At 39.8% G+C, this 13,889-nt stretch overlaps 1 protein-coding gene across 1 annotated transcript; it reads right to left on the bottom strand.

Annotated features, from left to right (window-relative positions):
• Positions 1–5,672: 5,672 nt before the first annotated feature.
• On the bottom strand, positions 5,673–6,305 carry LOC114180499. The gene is made up of 2 exons (XM_028066813.1): positions 6,162–6,305; positions 5,673–6,023 (listed from the first exon to the last, which is right to left on the bottom strand). Exons 1-2 carry the CDS (start codon positions 6,303–6,305, stop codon positions 5,673–5,675), a joined length of 495 nt encoding a protein of 164 aa, XP_027922614.1.
• Positions 6,306–13,889: the final 7,584 nt, after the last annotated feature.

Below are 13,889 nucleotides of genomic sequence, written 5' to 3'. Positions count from 1 at the left end.
TATTCTTTGTAAAATTTCTTGACGTCGTTAACACTATCAAAATACATTCCAACACACGGAGAAACGACATCCTCAGAGTGCTTTTCGTTGTCTTCCTTATGAATGCCTTCCTCGTGGAAGATAGTTCCACTATCCGTATCTTCTTCTAATAAATTGATGTCCTCCAAAACTATTGCGTTGTTTTCTTGTAAGTAATCCATCTACAAGTAATCCATACAACTCCCTTAGGTTCGAAAAAAATTAACACATACTCATCTAATTTCTAATGCAGCAACATACAAAGTAGGACAAAGTTACATTTTATGGTCATTTTAGTAAGTTTCCTTTGAAAACCATACCACATGACCTTACTATAGAAAGTATTAAATGCATTCATTTTTTAACAACGAAAAAATATATATTGAGTTTTAGGTTTTCTAGTTATGTATTCACCTTCAAACAACGTCTACCACAACAGTACTTACCTTGATTCGTCGGACAGGTTTATACGAAAGTTCTTTGTGCAGGTGCGAAATGTTAGGTTCAACATTTATTGCGTTTTGCTATGGTTGATTTCTCTTGCATTCAAACCAAATTTCTTTTGAAGAAGGAGGTTGGACGAAGTAAAAGCCATTTAATGATCTCTCTGTGTGATGGGTTAGAAGCAATGTAACAGGGCACAATCTTTCAAAGAAAGCAAAATGAGAAAGCTTTAAATTTATCGTGTTGAAAAAGCAATTGAAGGGGATATTGGTCATTTGGGGTTATGTTTTAAAGTCTATAAAAGTTTGCTGATGTTACCAATCCTTCTACTTGAACTACACATATGTAGGTGCATTCTTCAATTATCGCACACCACCTTGGTCATTATCTACGTTAAAATATCATTGCCTCACCATTTTTTTTGTCTTTCGTTTTAGGTATTAAGTGCAAAAGTGGAAACCACTGTTGGTTGACAAAATGGATCATTGGGAGGCTCTTGCTGTTGATGATTCTATTTTGAAAGAATTTTTGGAACGGTGCAACGCCAACACCACTTTCATCCCTGGCCCTGCTGGACATGCCTATGTTGTTTTGCTTAACAGAGAATTAAATGAAACACATAATACACAAGAGTTTTTGAACAACATGGTTGTTGCTAGTCATGCACAAGATTTCTATACCATTGGATGGACATGGGCAAAAAAGTTCATCAAATACCACAATTAGCATTTTTTTCCTTACTGTAAAACCACTGCTATTGAAGCTTTTATGATAGAATTTTAATTAATTAAAATCACATAATTTCTAGGTTTAGTTGACGATGGAGACATTAATAATATAACTCCACTATCAAAGAGAAAATCAATGAATAGATTGCCTTTTGTGGCTTATGTTGTCAAAGAGTGCAAACCAAACGACCTTGGGGACATGCTCATCACTATTAAGGTTATTTTTGATTTTGTGATTTTGGTGTAGTCCATTATTTACTTATCGCTTATGTGGAAAATGACTATGTCAAGACCCAATTGATACAGCCAAGGGAAGCCTACACAATAAAGTTCTATCGAATCGTGAGTTTGGTAGTAACATTGGTGTTGACTATGTATTATTGTTGAAAGAAGTAATTAAACTATGAAATTATGTCTCTTTATTGTTTTTCGTCTTCATCTACAATTACTTATAAAACTTTATGAATTTTGATTGAATAGGTTGCTATATTCAGACCTTTTGGGTACCTCAACATCACACTTAGGAACATTGTTATGACAAATAACTAATCTTGAAACAAATATATGTTTTATTTCATAGCATGTCTTCAAGTCACACAATATAATAATTTATGACATTAATAGGTTTTCAAGTATGACATAAGTCATCCCCAACTAAAGAAGAAGTTAAAACTTCTATGCTTGTGGTGCGACTTAACTATGTTATCAAACAAAACGTGGAAGCCAATGCCCATGACAGTATAAATTCCAATCCGAACGCAAATGACAACACAAATATGGAACCCAATTTGCAGCCCAACGTGCAGCCTACTAACATTGCTAATGTGGAGGATATACTACAGAGGATATACTACAGAGTAAACTTTTCTGAAGAACATGAATTTTGGTATAGGATATTTGGTTAGTAAGTTCTACATCACATATTATATATTAAATAGGTGTGTTATAATTGGTAAAACATGAAAGATATGATAACTCTCAGATTTTTAAATGTAGATCAATCATATATTAAGTGTTGACCTGTGAACAACATCTTGCACATAATTACTTATTTGTGATTTGTGTGGTAACCAATATTACTAAATTTCTGACCACATACATATTAACTGTTCACCTGCTATAAACTTTATTTGCACTCAATGAAAATTAGGATGAACAACATTCAACTATAACTTCACATAAACCACTCAGAATTTCATAAATCAATTAGTAAGCCAAACAAAAAAATTATCATAAATCACTTCCACAAAGTCTAAACATAAAAAATACCGAAGTTAACAATATAAATCCTAACTACAACAAACATAAATTTTCTAAATCAACTACTTATGGCGCTTCCTCCTACTATATGTTGCAAAAGGAGTTCTTATTGCAAAACTCTTGACACGCATCCGAGGACCATCCCTTTGTCGCACATACATGTTGCTCTGTTTGGATTCTTGTGCTTCCTGATTTGGAAAATGTACTTCTTTGACATGACCCCTCTCACTAGAATCGCCAAAATTCAATAAAGCCCTTGAGGTGGTTGGAATTAGGTGTATGCAAATCACCAACACTTGATTCACCCAACTCAAAAAACTTCAGTTTGCCCTCGTGCTGCTAGCATTGTTTCTTCCTCTCAATCATCATTGCATTCAAGTCTAAATGTTCTTTTTGCAATTCCCCTAGCACACTTTCTTGATGTTCAAGAGCTTTAATTAAGTCAACTATTTTACTACCCTTATTTCGACGTCCATATACCTCAAAACCTTCTTTAACGAAGGAATTGGTCAGCTCTTCTGCAAAGGTAGCAACATCTGCAACAATTCACAACAACCATCAATAGGTATAGATGACACATTTCAAAAAAAATTGTACAAAAAAACCCCCAACTTACAGTGTTATTTGTCAAACTCCTTTTAATTACATTGTCCCCTGCTTTCATTTCCATCCAATGCAAGATTCTGGGAAACTTGGTCGTGCGCTGACAATCCTTTAAATTCAAAATCAAAAAATGGTCAAAAGACCGTAACTGCCACAATTGTAATCAAAATCAGTCAAAACTCATAACCAAATATTTTAAAGTCATCAAATGAGTTTGAAATTAATTTAACATACACTACCTGTAACAAATAAACACATCCAGCTACATGGAAGTGTTTGGTACTTTATTTCTCCTTCAAGAACAATTTAGCTTCACAAATACTGCCAACCAAATACTCATACACCAATCGACCCCAATTAAATTTCCCAATACTACCAAGGTCATAAAAAATGTTAAACAAAATAGAAAAAACGGTTCCACTACAATTGGGTAACAAAAACTTAGAAATTGCTAACAAAACATAAAGCTTACCAAAATCCTCTAAACAAAGCTCTTTAATATGTTTTAAAATGTAGTCATATACCATTTCTATATGAACAAGTTTGGCAGCTCCAAATAAATTCTTTGAATCACTATTTAACCTTTCCTGGTTTAAATCAATGTTCTCACCAACCACCCTCAAACCTAGACCAAGACATACATCTAAATAGGTAAATCCAACAACTTTTGTACTCATGTGAAACCCCTCAACCTTTCCACCCACCTACTAATTAACGGACTCAAAAGATTCCTAGATATTTTCACAGACTCTTTCAACTCAACCATCCATCCAAATGGTGTTCCTCAAATAAATGACTTTTGTTCCTTTGTTAACTTCTTATTCAAAGTACCAATCAATTTTGTATGGCATGAGTGCCTAAAACAAATATGGAATAATAAAAAAATACAGTTATGTCATTTTTATCATAACAAATTTCAAAATAAATTGAATTCCAAAATATATCATACCTTGCCGTCAACACTGAAATCACTTCCCTCATTGATTGCACTCATATTTATCACCTGAATACATAACCCAAGTAATCACAATGTCAGCACTCAGACTTACTTCAATGTAATTCTTCTCACTTTGAACAGGCCGATACAAACTGAGCAACATCCCTCTTCATTCCCTGCCACCACAAGGTCTCCTTAAGGTCCTGGTACATCTTAGTCATGTTGGGATGTAGACTAAGACGACTCTTGTGTCCTTCCTCTAGAATTAGCTTCTTCACCTCAACATCATCATGCACGCACACTCTGCCCTAGAACCTCAATATGCCATCATAACCCAAAGCAAAGTCCCTAGCCTCATCTGACCCAGGCTCTTCTCTAACTGTGTTCAGACTGACATCCAACAACTGCCTTTCTCTGATTGAGTCCAAGAAGTCACTAGATATAGTCAGGGTACTAAATCTAATGGACTCAGACCCAAACTCCACCTGTAGCTTCATATATCGGAATTTCTCTAGTAGCTCCACTTCCTTAATCATGAGGTGTGCAGTATGCACCGTCTTCCTACTCAAGGCATCTACTACCACATTTACCTTCCCCGGATGATACAAGAGTTCAAAATCGTAGTCCTTTAGAAATTTCATCCACCTTCTCTGCCTCATGTTCAGCTCCTTCTGGTCAAACAAGTACTTAAGACTTTTGTGGTCGTTGAACACCCGAAACTGTGCACCATAAAGGTAGTGCCTCCAGATTTTTAAGGCGAACACCATGGCCGCCAACTCTAGGTCATGAGTGGGATAGTTTCTCTTATGAACCTTAAGTTGCCTTGAGGCATAGGCCACTGCCTTCTTTTCCTGCATTAACACACAACCGAGCCCGAGATGGGACGCGTCACAATAGACCTCAAAAGGCTTCCCCACATCAAGGATCACTAGTATCGGTGCGCTGGTCAATCTTCTCTTCAGCTCCTGGAAACTTTCCTCACACTTATTTGTTCAAGTGAAAGGTTGGTCCTTCCTTGTGAGTTGCGTCAGGGGCGCCATTATCTTGGAGAATCCCTCAATGAATCTCCTATAGTAGCCTGCTAAACCTACGAAGCGCCTGATCTCTGTTGCTGACTTGGAACTTTCCCACTTAACCACTGCCTTGACCTTTGCCGGATCCACTGCAATACAATGCGCAGATATCACATGGCTCAGAAATTGCACCTCGTCCATCCAGAATGCACGCTTAGATAACTTGGCATACAACTATTTCTCCCTCAGAACACCAAGCACTAACCTCAGGTGCTCTGTATGCTCCTCCTGAGTCTTATAATAGATAAGGATGTCATCAATGAAGACTACGACAAACTTATTTAGGAACGTTCTGAAAATTTGATTCATGTAGTCCATGAACACTGTGGGAGCATTGGTCACACCGAAGGGCATAACCACATACTTGTAGTGCCCATACCGAGACCTAAAGGCTATCTTCTGTACATCATCCGCCTTCACTAATATCTGATTGAGTCCCGACCTCAGGTCGATCTTCAAGAACATGGATGACCCATGCAATTGATCCATCAAATCATCGATTCTCAAAAGGGGGTACTTGTTCTTGATGATCATCTTGTTCAGTTGCTTGTAGTCCACACACAGGTGTGAACTCCCACCCTTCTTCTTCACCAACAACACTGGTGCTCCTTAAGGCGAAGTACTAGGTCGAATGAACCGCTTCTCCATTAGTTCCTCTATCTGTTTCTTGAGTTCCACTAACTCCGCCGGAGCCATACGGTATGGAGCCATCGATACTAGGTCAGTTCTTGGTACTAGATCGATAGAGAACTCCACCTCTTTATGGGGAGGCAACCCTAACACCTCATCTGGGAATACATCCTCAAATTCATGCGCGCCCTCTTGTAGTTCCTTCACAACCCCTTGAGATGTTAACAACTCAAGCTTCTTTGAGTTAGGGAAAAACAACTTCTTCTCTCGGCAATCTATAAGAATGCGATTGGTAGAGAGCCAATTCATCCCCAAGATCACCTTCAACTCCTGTAGAGGTAGGTAGATCAAATTCACCTTGTACCTGCGTCCCTCTACCTCTACTAGACACCTGGCACACAAGGACGACGTCCTGACCAAACCTGACGCCGAAGTAGATAATGTAAGCTCACACTACACCTCGCACACCGGCAGACCCAAATGTTCCACACAAGCATTTGACACAAAGGAGTGTGTCCCTTCAGTATCATACAACACACAACATCTCATCCCAAAAATCGCACAATAACCCATAACAAGGTTACCTAAGCTTGCAGCCTCTGCTCCCGTCATAGCATAGACTCTACCCGTCGCCTGAGGTCTGTTGCCTTTGTCCCTCTATTGATGCTGGTGAGGAGTCTAAACTGGAGGGCGTGTCGCTGTCCTAGCAATGGTGGGACAGTCCTTCTCGAAGTGGCCTTCCTTGCCACAGTTGTTGCATCAGCGGTAACCCTCCATACACGGGCAGGCGTTCCACAAGTGAGGGCCTCCATATATATAACACTGTACTCAGCCCTGCTAGAGAGGGAAACTGCTAGACCCTTGAGGCTGATGGTGAGGTCTGTCATATGGCCTCCTCCGCTCCTCATGTTTGGGTTTGGACCCAGATGGTCCACCAATCCTCTGTGGTTGTTGTGACTACTATGGGCTCTGGCCTTATACCTCACGTTTCATCTTCTCCATCACTCTGGCCTTCTCCAGCAGAGCGGCAAAGTCCTTGATGGACAAGGGAGCCACCATCAAGCGGATATCACCGCGAAGACCATTCTCAAACTTGCGGCATCTTTATTCCTCGTCGAGCGGTAGAGTGCAGAAGTAGTTGAGGTGTTTGAACTTCTCAGCGTACTCGATCACCGATTTCCCTCCCTGAGTCAACTGGAAGAATTCTACCTCTTTGGCATACCTCATGCTGTTGGGGAAATACTCCGAGGGGAACTTCCACCTGAAAGCCTCCCAAGTCACTAGCTCTCCCCTCTCCTCCATGATGGATTTCATGCTAATCCACCAATGCTCCGCCTCTCCTGTAAGCATGTACACAGCAAAAGCTAGTTTGTTCTCCGCAGGGCACATCTTTGCGTCAAAGATTCTCTCAAGGTCCTTCAGCCACTAATCTGCTGCATCAGGGCTGGCCTTCCCATTGAATTTCAATGCGTGGTGCTTCAAAAAGTCCTCCAGGCTCCACTCCCTGATTACAGGTCGTGGCTCAGGACCAAAGGCGGGTGCATCAGTCCTGTTCTCCTCCAGCTGGCGAAGGGCCTCCATATGCTGCCGGTGAGCATCCTCAGCGGCCACCCTTGCAGTCTCCATCTACTGCATCCCCAACTGTTGCTGCTCAAGCGACGCCGCCTGTTGTTGCATAGATGTCTCATTTTGCTGCATCATGGTTGTGCTTTGCTGAGTCATGGCCAATACCATCGCCTCTATTGCCCTGGAGATATCAAGTACGTCACCCAGAGAGAATTGTTGAGTCCTATGAGGAGGTGCCATAGTTCATTGGCACACAGAAAATCACTTGGTTAGGCTTGATAAGGCAAGAATTTAACTAAGAACACTAAGAAGATAGAAAGAAAGCTAAGCGGACATTCAAGTCCACAAACCTAAGGAATGACCGCTCTGATACCATAAATGTAACGTCCTATTTAAATAAATAAACTTACTTCAATTACACGTCACACAATATAATGATGAGAGTAGAGATGCGGAGTAGGAACTCACTCCTTAAAGATATCCAAGAGTTATGAAAAGGAAATCCTAGGGCACACCACGATGCCTGACCAAACAAAGTACGAGGTCTAAAATAACCAGAAACACAGTACAAATCAAATAATACATGGGCCATGGCCCTAGCAAAAGACATAAAAAGAGAAACCCAAGTCCAATCGACTAAGCAGCGAAACCACCACCTTCCTGTTGACCATGTGTTTTCCTCCCATCGGCTCACATCAACAAGTTGACGATCATCGCAAAAGAGAGAACCACACAGCAGAACACACAACAAAACAGAAGGGTAAGCTAGAGCCAAAAAGATATTTTTATCATGCAATCAGATACACCTTTACAATCCAATACACATTTTTATTATCACACTCTTTTATGGGCCCAAATGTTTTACATATTTTCACCCCCATTGTTTGCTATTTACACTCTCCGCATGACATGACAGAAGAGGTCGTTTCATAATTTTTACTTTTTAGAAAAGGGTATAATATTAGGAGCCATTTTTTTAATAATATTTGAATAAATATCTTGTATTTACACTTATGTGTCTCTTTCCGTTGTTAGTCGGGGAAGGTATTATTTTAATCAGAAGCAAATATTCCCGATAATAATGCTTTTAGAGAATTGTATGATTTTAATATTTAGAAGAAAATGTTCCTGGTAATAATTAGAATCAATTATATGAATTATATGTTAGGATTTGATCACAATCTTTATGTGACAGAAAATATGATTCTAGTAATTACAGACAATATTTCGTTAATAATTATAATCAATACGGTGGATATTATGCAATGATTTAATGGCTATAATATGTTTCATCAAGACCAATTCCTTCCGCATATATGTTATTATAATTAAAGACTAGGATCTCAATGGTACCCCAAAGGGGCCTAAATAAGCACAAAATTTCTCTAATGCGAGACACAGAGGAAAAAAATCGAAAAACCCCTCTCCTTTTTATCACAGAGCACACACACAAAAGGGGGTCATATTAAGAGGTAAATTTTCTTTGCTCTTAATGCTTTTCATGATTCTCTTATAACATCAATGATTGTTTGAATTGTTGTATGATTAAATGTGTTCGGGTTCTCATGTTAAATGATTTTGGGTTTGTCGTTGATGTGCTCAACCTTTCTCTTTTCCTTTATTTTTATCTTGATAAATAAAAAGGTTTTTTACGTAGGCTTTAATTCTCTCTAAACAAAAAATAATAAAATAATAAAAAAATTATATTACTTCTTTGATATAAGTATTGCATACCATGTAAAGTCTCAGACTTGTTAGTAATCAAAACACTTCTTCGTAGGCTTTTTTTGTTCTTAAAAGGAAATTAATAACAATAAAAATATAAAATTATAAAATTATTTTTAATATCATGTCAAATCTCGGATTTGCTTGGTAACTAAATCTTTTATCATGTAGAATCTCGGGTTCTCTTGATATTAATAAAATATACATACACATAAAAATCTATAAAATTAAAAAAAATATCAAACAACAAATATTTGTACAAAGAACTACGTTATCCCTGATTTTTCCAAATGGAAATACGTAGGAGCGAGGTACAATCCTCGTCAGGCCAAAAATATAAAAAAAATAATTTTGTTTTAATCTTTAATATTTTTGTAAATGTTTTTATTTTGTTTGATTTTTTTGGGGAATAACAAATATTTTAAATATTAAATTCTATCTTGCACACTTAATTAAAGAAGGAACCGTCTTAAGACGGGCGTTGTGGGGTGCTAATACCTTCCCCACACGTAACCGACTCCCGAATCCAAATTTGGTTTCGAAGACCATTCTTTTTTAAGGTTTTTCTATAGTTTTCCATAATAAACTATGGTGGCGACTCCTCTGTACTACTTAAGATTATTTTCACCGTCCCGCCGCGATCTCGGTTGCGACAGATGGTGACTCCACTGGGGACGTTTTGGAGAGTCAATTCTATTAGTTGAGTGTGCGAAAGGTATGTTGTTTTTATATATTCGTTTTCCCCTTGTTTTTGTTTTTAATTGATGTATATTTATCTATCTTTATTTGTGTTGATGTCATCTTTATTTGCTTTGATGTCCTTATATTATTATAGGAAATCTATTTTCTGGTTTATGGGCTTTTATATGATTCTTCCAAGGATACCTCTAAATTATCTCACAGGCCTCTAGAGCTGAAGTCAACCTCAAGACATAATCCACAACGATAGGCGACCTAACAGATATGGCATGTCAAGAGGAAGCAAACTCTAGATGAAGTCTTCCCAATAGTAAAGTAGATCTGAGATCTAGCATAATAATCGTTGGACCTCCACTCCTTACGGCTAACTCAGGTCCGGGTATAGGACCTCAATACTAAGGATAGGGCCAACTTCTCCACCATTTGATATCTAGTTTCAGGATCTTGCAGCGTTCTGCTAACGAAGTAGACAGGATGCTACGTGCCTTCTATTTCTTGGACGAGCGCGGCGCTGATGGTGTGGTCGGTGGCTGTGATGTATACGAGGAGGGTTTGGCGAGTGTCCGGCTTGTGGAGGATAGGTGGTGAGGTTAGGGTTGTTTTCAGTTTTTGGAAGATTTGTTCACAAGCGTCAGTCCACGTGAACCGGGTGGATTTCTTTAGGAGTTGGACTATGGGTTGGGTTTGTTTAGCCAGTTTGGGTAGGAAGCAGGAAATGACTGTGCGGTGGCCTATGAGGCGTTGGACCTCTTTGATGGTAGTGGGACTGCGCATCTCGATAATGGCCTTGCATTTTTTGGGATTGGCTTCTATGCCGCGTTGGGTCAACATAAACCCAAGAAATTTACCACGGTCGACGTCGAATACATACTTGTCAGGGTTGAGGCGAAGGTTGTATTGGCGTAGCGTAGAGAAGACCACCGAGAGGTCCTCGGCATGTTGGTGGTGGCTTGGAGACTTGACAACCATGTCGTCAACATATACTTCGACACAATGTGATGAACGTCCTTGGTGTAGGAAAGGAAGGAGATCCATGGAAGACACCAAAAAGAAGATGAAATGCAGCGAAAATGAAGATAAGAGCAAGAAGAGCTCTAGGCAATGGAGATTTTTGGTGAAGATGAAGAGTAGAAGTGGAGCTATGGTATGGAAGGTGGCTAGAGGAGATGAAGAAGAAGGTTAGCCATGTGTGCTCTCAAAATAATTGAAGAGTGGAGTGATCTCAAAACAAACATTCTATTAGAAATTTCAAGAGTTAAAATGTACAAATGGTCTACTTTTGGCTTTTATATGTGAGCCTAAAAGCTAGACTAATTCTTGGCCCTTAGATCAAGCTTGGAGGAGAAGCTTTAATCATCACCCTTGGATGGTGGCTTGGAGAAGGAGGCATCTTCCTAGCCTTTGGATGAAGACTTGGAAAAGAAGACACTCTCTTAACCCTTGGATGAAGGAGGTACATGGGTAGAGTGTGGACTTGGCTCCATGGGATGCATGATCCATGAGGTGTAGGAAGGAATGTTGACTTCCACTTAGTCCACCTTTGACCTTTGGTAGCTCATGGCCAAATCTCCTATTGGGCTTAGTCAAGCCCAATTTTATCAATTTAACTACACATTGTTTGACTTATTATTCTAGAAAAACAAGGCCTAAACAATGGCCCAATTTAAATTTATACTACTTCCTTCATGCATAATCTCATATTTTAGAGATTTCTTTAGCCCATGTGAATAATGTAAAAAGCCCATGATTGACTTGATCATCTTGTGAGAGGCCCATGTGAATCTTTCTCATCATGCTTCTAGTGATTGGGCCTTGATGTGGGCTTGGGCTTCTTGATGCACTTGAGCTTGGGCTTGTTGGGGTCACATTACATTGTCCCATTAGATGACTAAAAACTTTGTCCATTAGCCGTTGGTAGGTTGCTCCAGCGTTCTTAAGACCAAAGGGCATAACTCTATAGAAGTAGTTGGCATCGTCCGTGATGAAGGCGGTTTTGTTCATGTCAGATACGGCCATGGGGATTTGGTTGTACCCAGAATATGCATCCAAAAAGCAAAGCACTTTATTCCCTGCCACGCCGTCAATAAGTCGGTCGATATTGGGTAAGGGGTAGGCATCGCGAGGGCAGGCCTTGTTCAGATTCGTGTAGTCTACACACATCCGCCATTTACCATTGGCTTTCTTCACCAAGACTACGTTAGAAAGCCAAGTGGTGTACTGAGCTTCTTCTATGAATCCTGCATTTAGTAACTTGTCGGCCTCAACCTTAGCCGCTAGTCGGCGTTCTTCGCCAAGTTTGCGTTTCTTCTGGGATACATAGTGGGCTTCTTTGTAGATGGATAGTTTGTGGGATGCTACTAGAGGGTCCACCCCAGGTAGGTCAACGATTGACCAGGCGAAAGGGTCTGTGTTGTTGATGAGGATGGGTGTGATGATGGCATGCTCGTCAGAGTTCAAACCGGTGCCTAGGTTGATGCAGTGGTCGTTGGGAAGCTCTAGAGGGGAGGTCTCCTCAATTGGTTCGAGACGAACATCCCGACCTACTCTAGGGTCTAGATCTTCGCCTGATAGGTCGATGTCGGAGCTAGGTGGTCGCTCAATGTGGTTGGTTTGTTGAATTGGGAGTTGTGGGCGCAGGCTGGCCATGTAGCATTCGCGTGCCAGGCACTGGTCGCAGTGCCATGTAGCATGTCAAATCTCGGATTTGCTTGGTAACTAAATCTTTTATCATGTAGAATCTCGGATTCTCTTGATATTAATAAAATATACATACACATAAAAATCTAGAAAATTAAAAAAACAAAATAATAATATCAAACAACAAATATTTGTACAAAGAACTACGTGATCCCTGATTTTCCAAATGGAAATACGTAGGAGCGAGGTACAATCCTCGTCGAGCCAAAAGTATAAAAAAAAAATTTTGTTTTAATCTTTAATATTTTTGTAGGTGTTTTTATTTTGTTTGATTTTTTTGGGGAATAACAAATATTTTAAACATCAAATTCTATCTTGCACACTTAATTAAAGAAGGAACCGTCTTAAGACGGACGTTGTGGGGTGCTAATACCTTCTCCACACGTAACCGACTCCTGAATCCAAATTTGGTTTCGAAGACCATTGTTTTTTAAGGTTTTTCTATAGTTTTCCATAATAAACTATGGTGGCGACTCCTCTGTACTACTTAAGATTATTTTCACCGTCCCGCCGCGATCTCGGTTGCGACAACATTTATCATCCAATCATGTTATAACCTTTCAATCAATACATTAAGACTCGACTCGACTCATTCGGATACATATAATCTGGTCGGATTCAGCGGATCCTTGCACTTGTGGTGGATACCTCTACTCACCCCCGAGTTATGTGTTACAAGTGTTACAATGAATCAATTCCCTCACGCACAAGGTTAGCCCTTAAGTGAGACTAACTGACTCCTTAGAGTGTCAAGATGCAACCTTACCTTGAATCCTTACTAGACCATATAGATGGGGCACCACCATGGACACCCACTAACAAGGGCCATGGAATTACGTCCCGACCACTGAAGCGCGACCCTGAAACTCTCACCTAGAGGCTCCAAGGAATTACGCACTGAAACAGACCAATCATAATCAAACGAGTACTATTTAACATGCACATGCATATATATATATATATATATCATGTCAACCTTTACAATCCATCCTCACTTGTATTTCGTATTGAATCCATTCCGCTCATCCTTCACAAATCACAAATGTAGAAGTGTATTTCCTACCAGCACCATGCCACATTCATTGATCCACCTTCACTCATGTCTCATGTCAAATCCATACCAAACCCATCATTTTAATTCCATGAATCACCCCAAACAAAACATCATGCTCACCTCATGTTAAAACTCATGAATCATAATTCCATCTTATTCATACAAGGTCACTCAATTCATACAGTTCATACCCAAGGTAAAGTATAACGAGCCAATCATACAATTAAGGGCCCAAAAACACGAAAGGTACCGTTATATAGAGAAGTCCCGTGCCAGGCTCGCTCAAGCCACAGGGTCTCGCTTAGGCGAGACTGTCATCAGGGAAACCCTGCGAGACTCGCAGATTCTCGCTTAAGTGAGCCGCTACTCGCCTGGGCGAGCATATCCCTCGCCCAAAAATAGCTTCCTCGCCTGAGCTACGCCTACAACAACATACCTCAAACCCCCAAGCGTCC

Source organism: Vigna unguiculata, chromosome 4, assembly GCF_004118075.2.
Source record: "Vigna unguiculata cultivar IT97K-499-35 chromosome 4, ASM411807v1, whole genome shotgun sequence".
Classification (NCBI taxonomy): domain Eukaryota; kingdom Viridiplantae; phylum Streptophyta; class Magnoliopsida; order Fabales; family Fabaceae; genus Vigna; species Vigna unguiculata.
This window is presented reverse-complemented; position numbering and strand designations above follow the sequence as displayed.

Excerpts from the sequence above, each read along its gene's own strand:
- LOC114180499 (XM_028066813.1), bottom strand. The coding sequence starts at position 6,305 with ATGACGGGAGCAGAGGCTGCAAGCTTAGGTAACCTTGTTATGGGTTAT. Across the intron at positions 6,024-6,161 it reads TGGAACATTTGGGTCTGCCG|GAGTTGAAGGTGATCTTGGG; the intron begins GTGTGCGAGGTG and ends CTACCTCTACAG.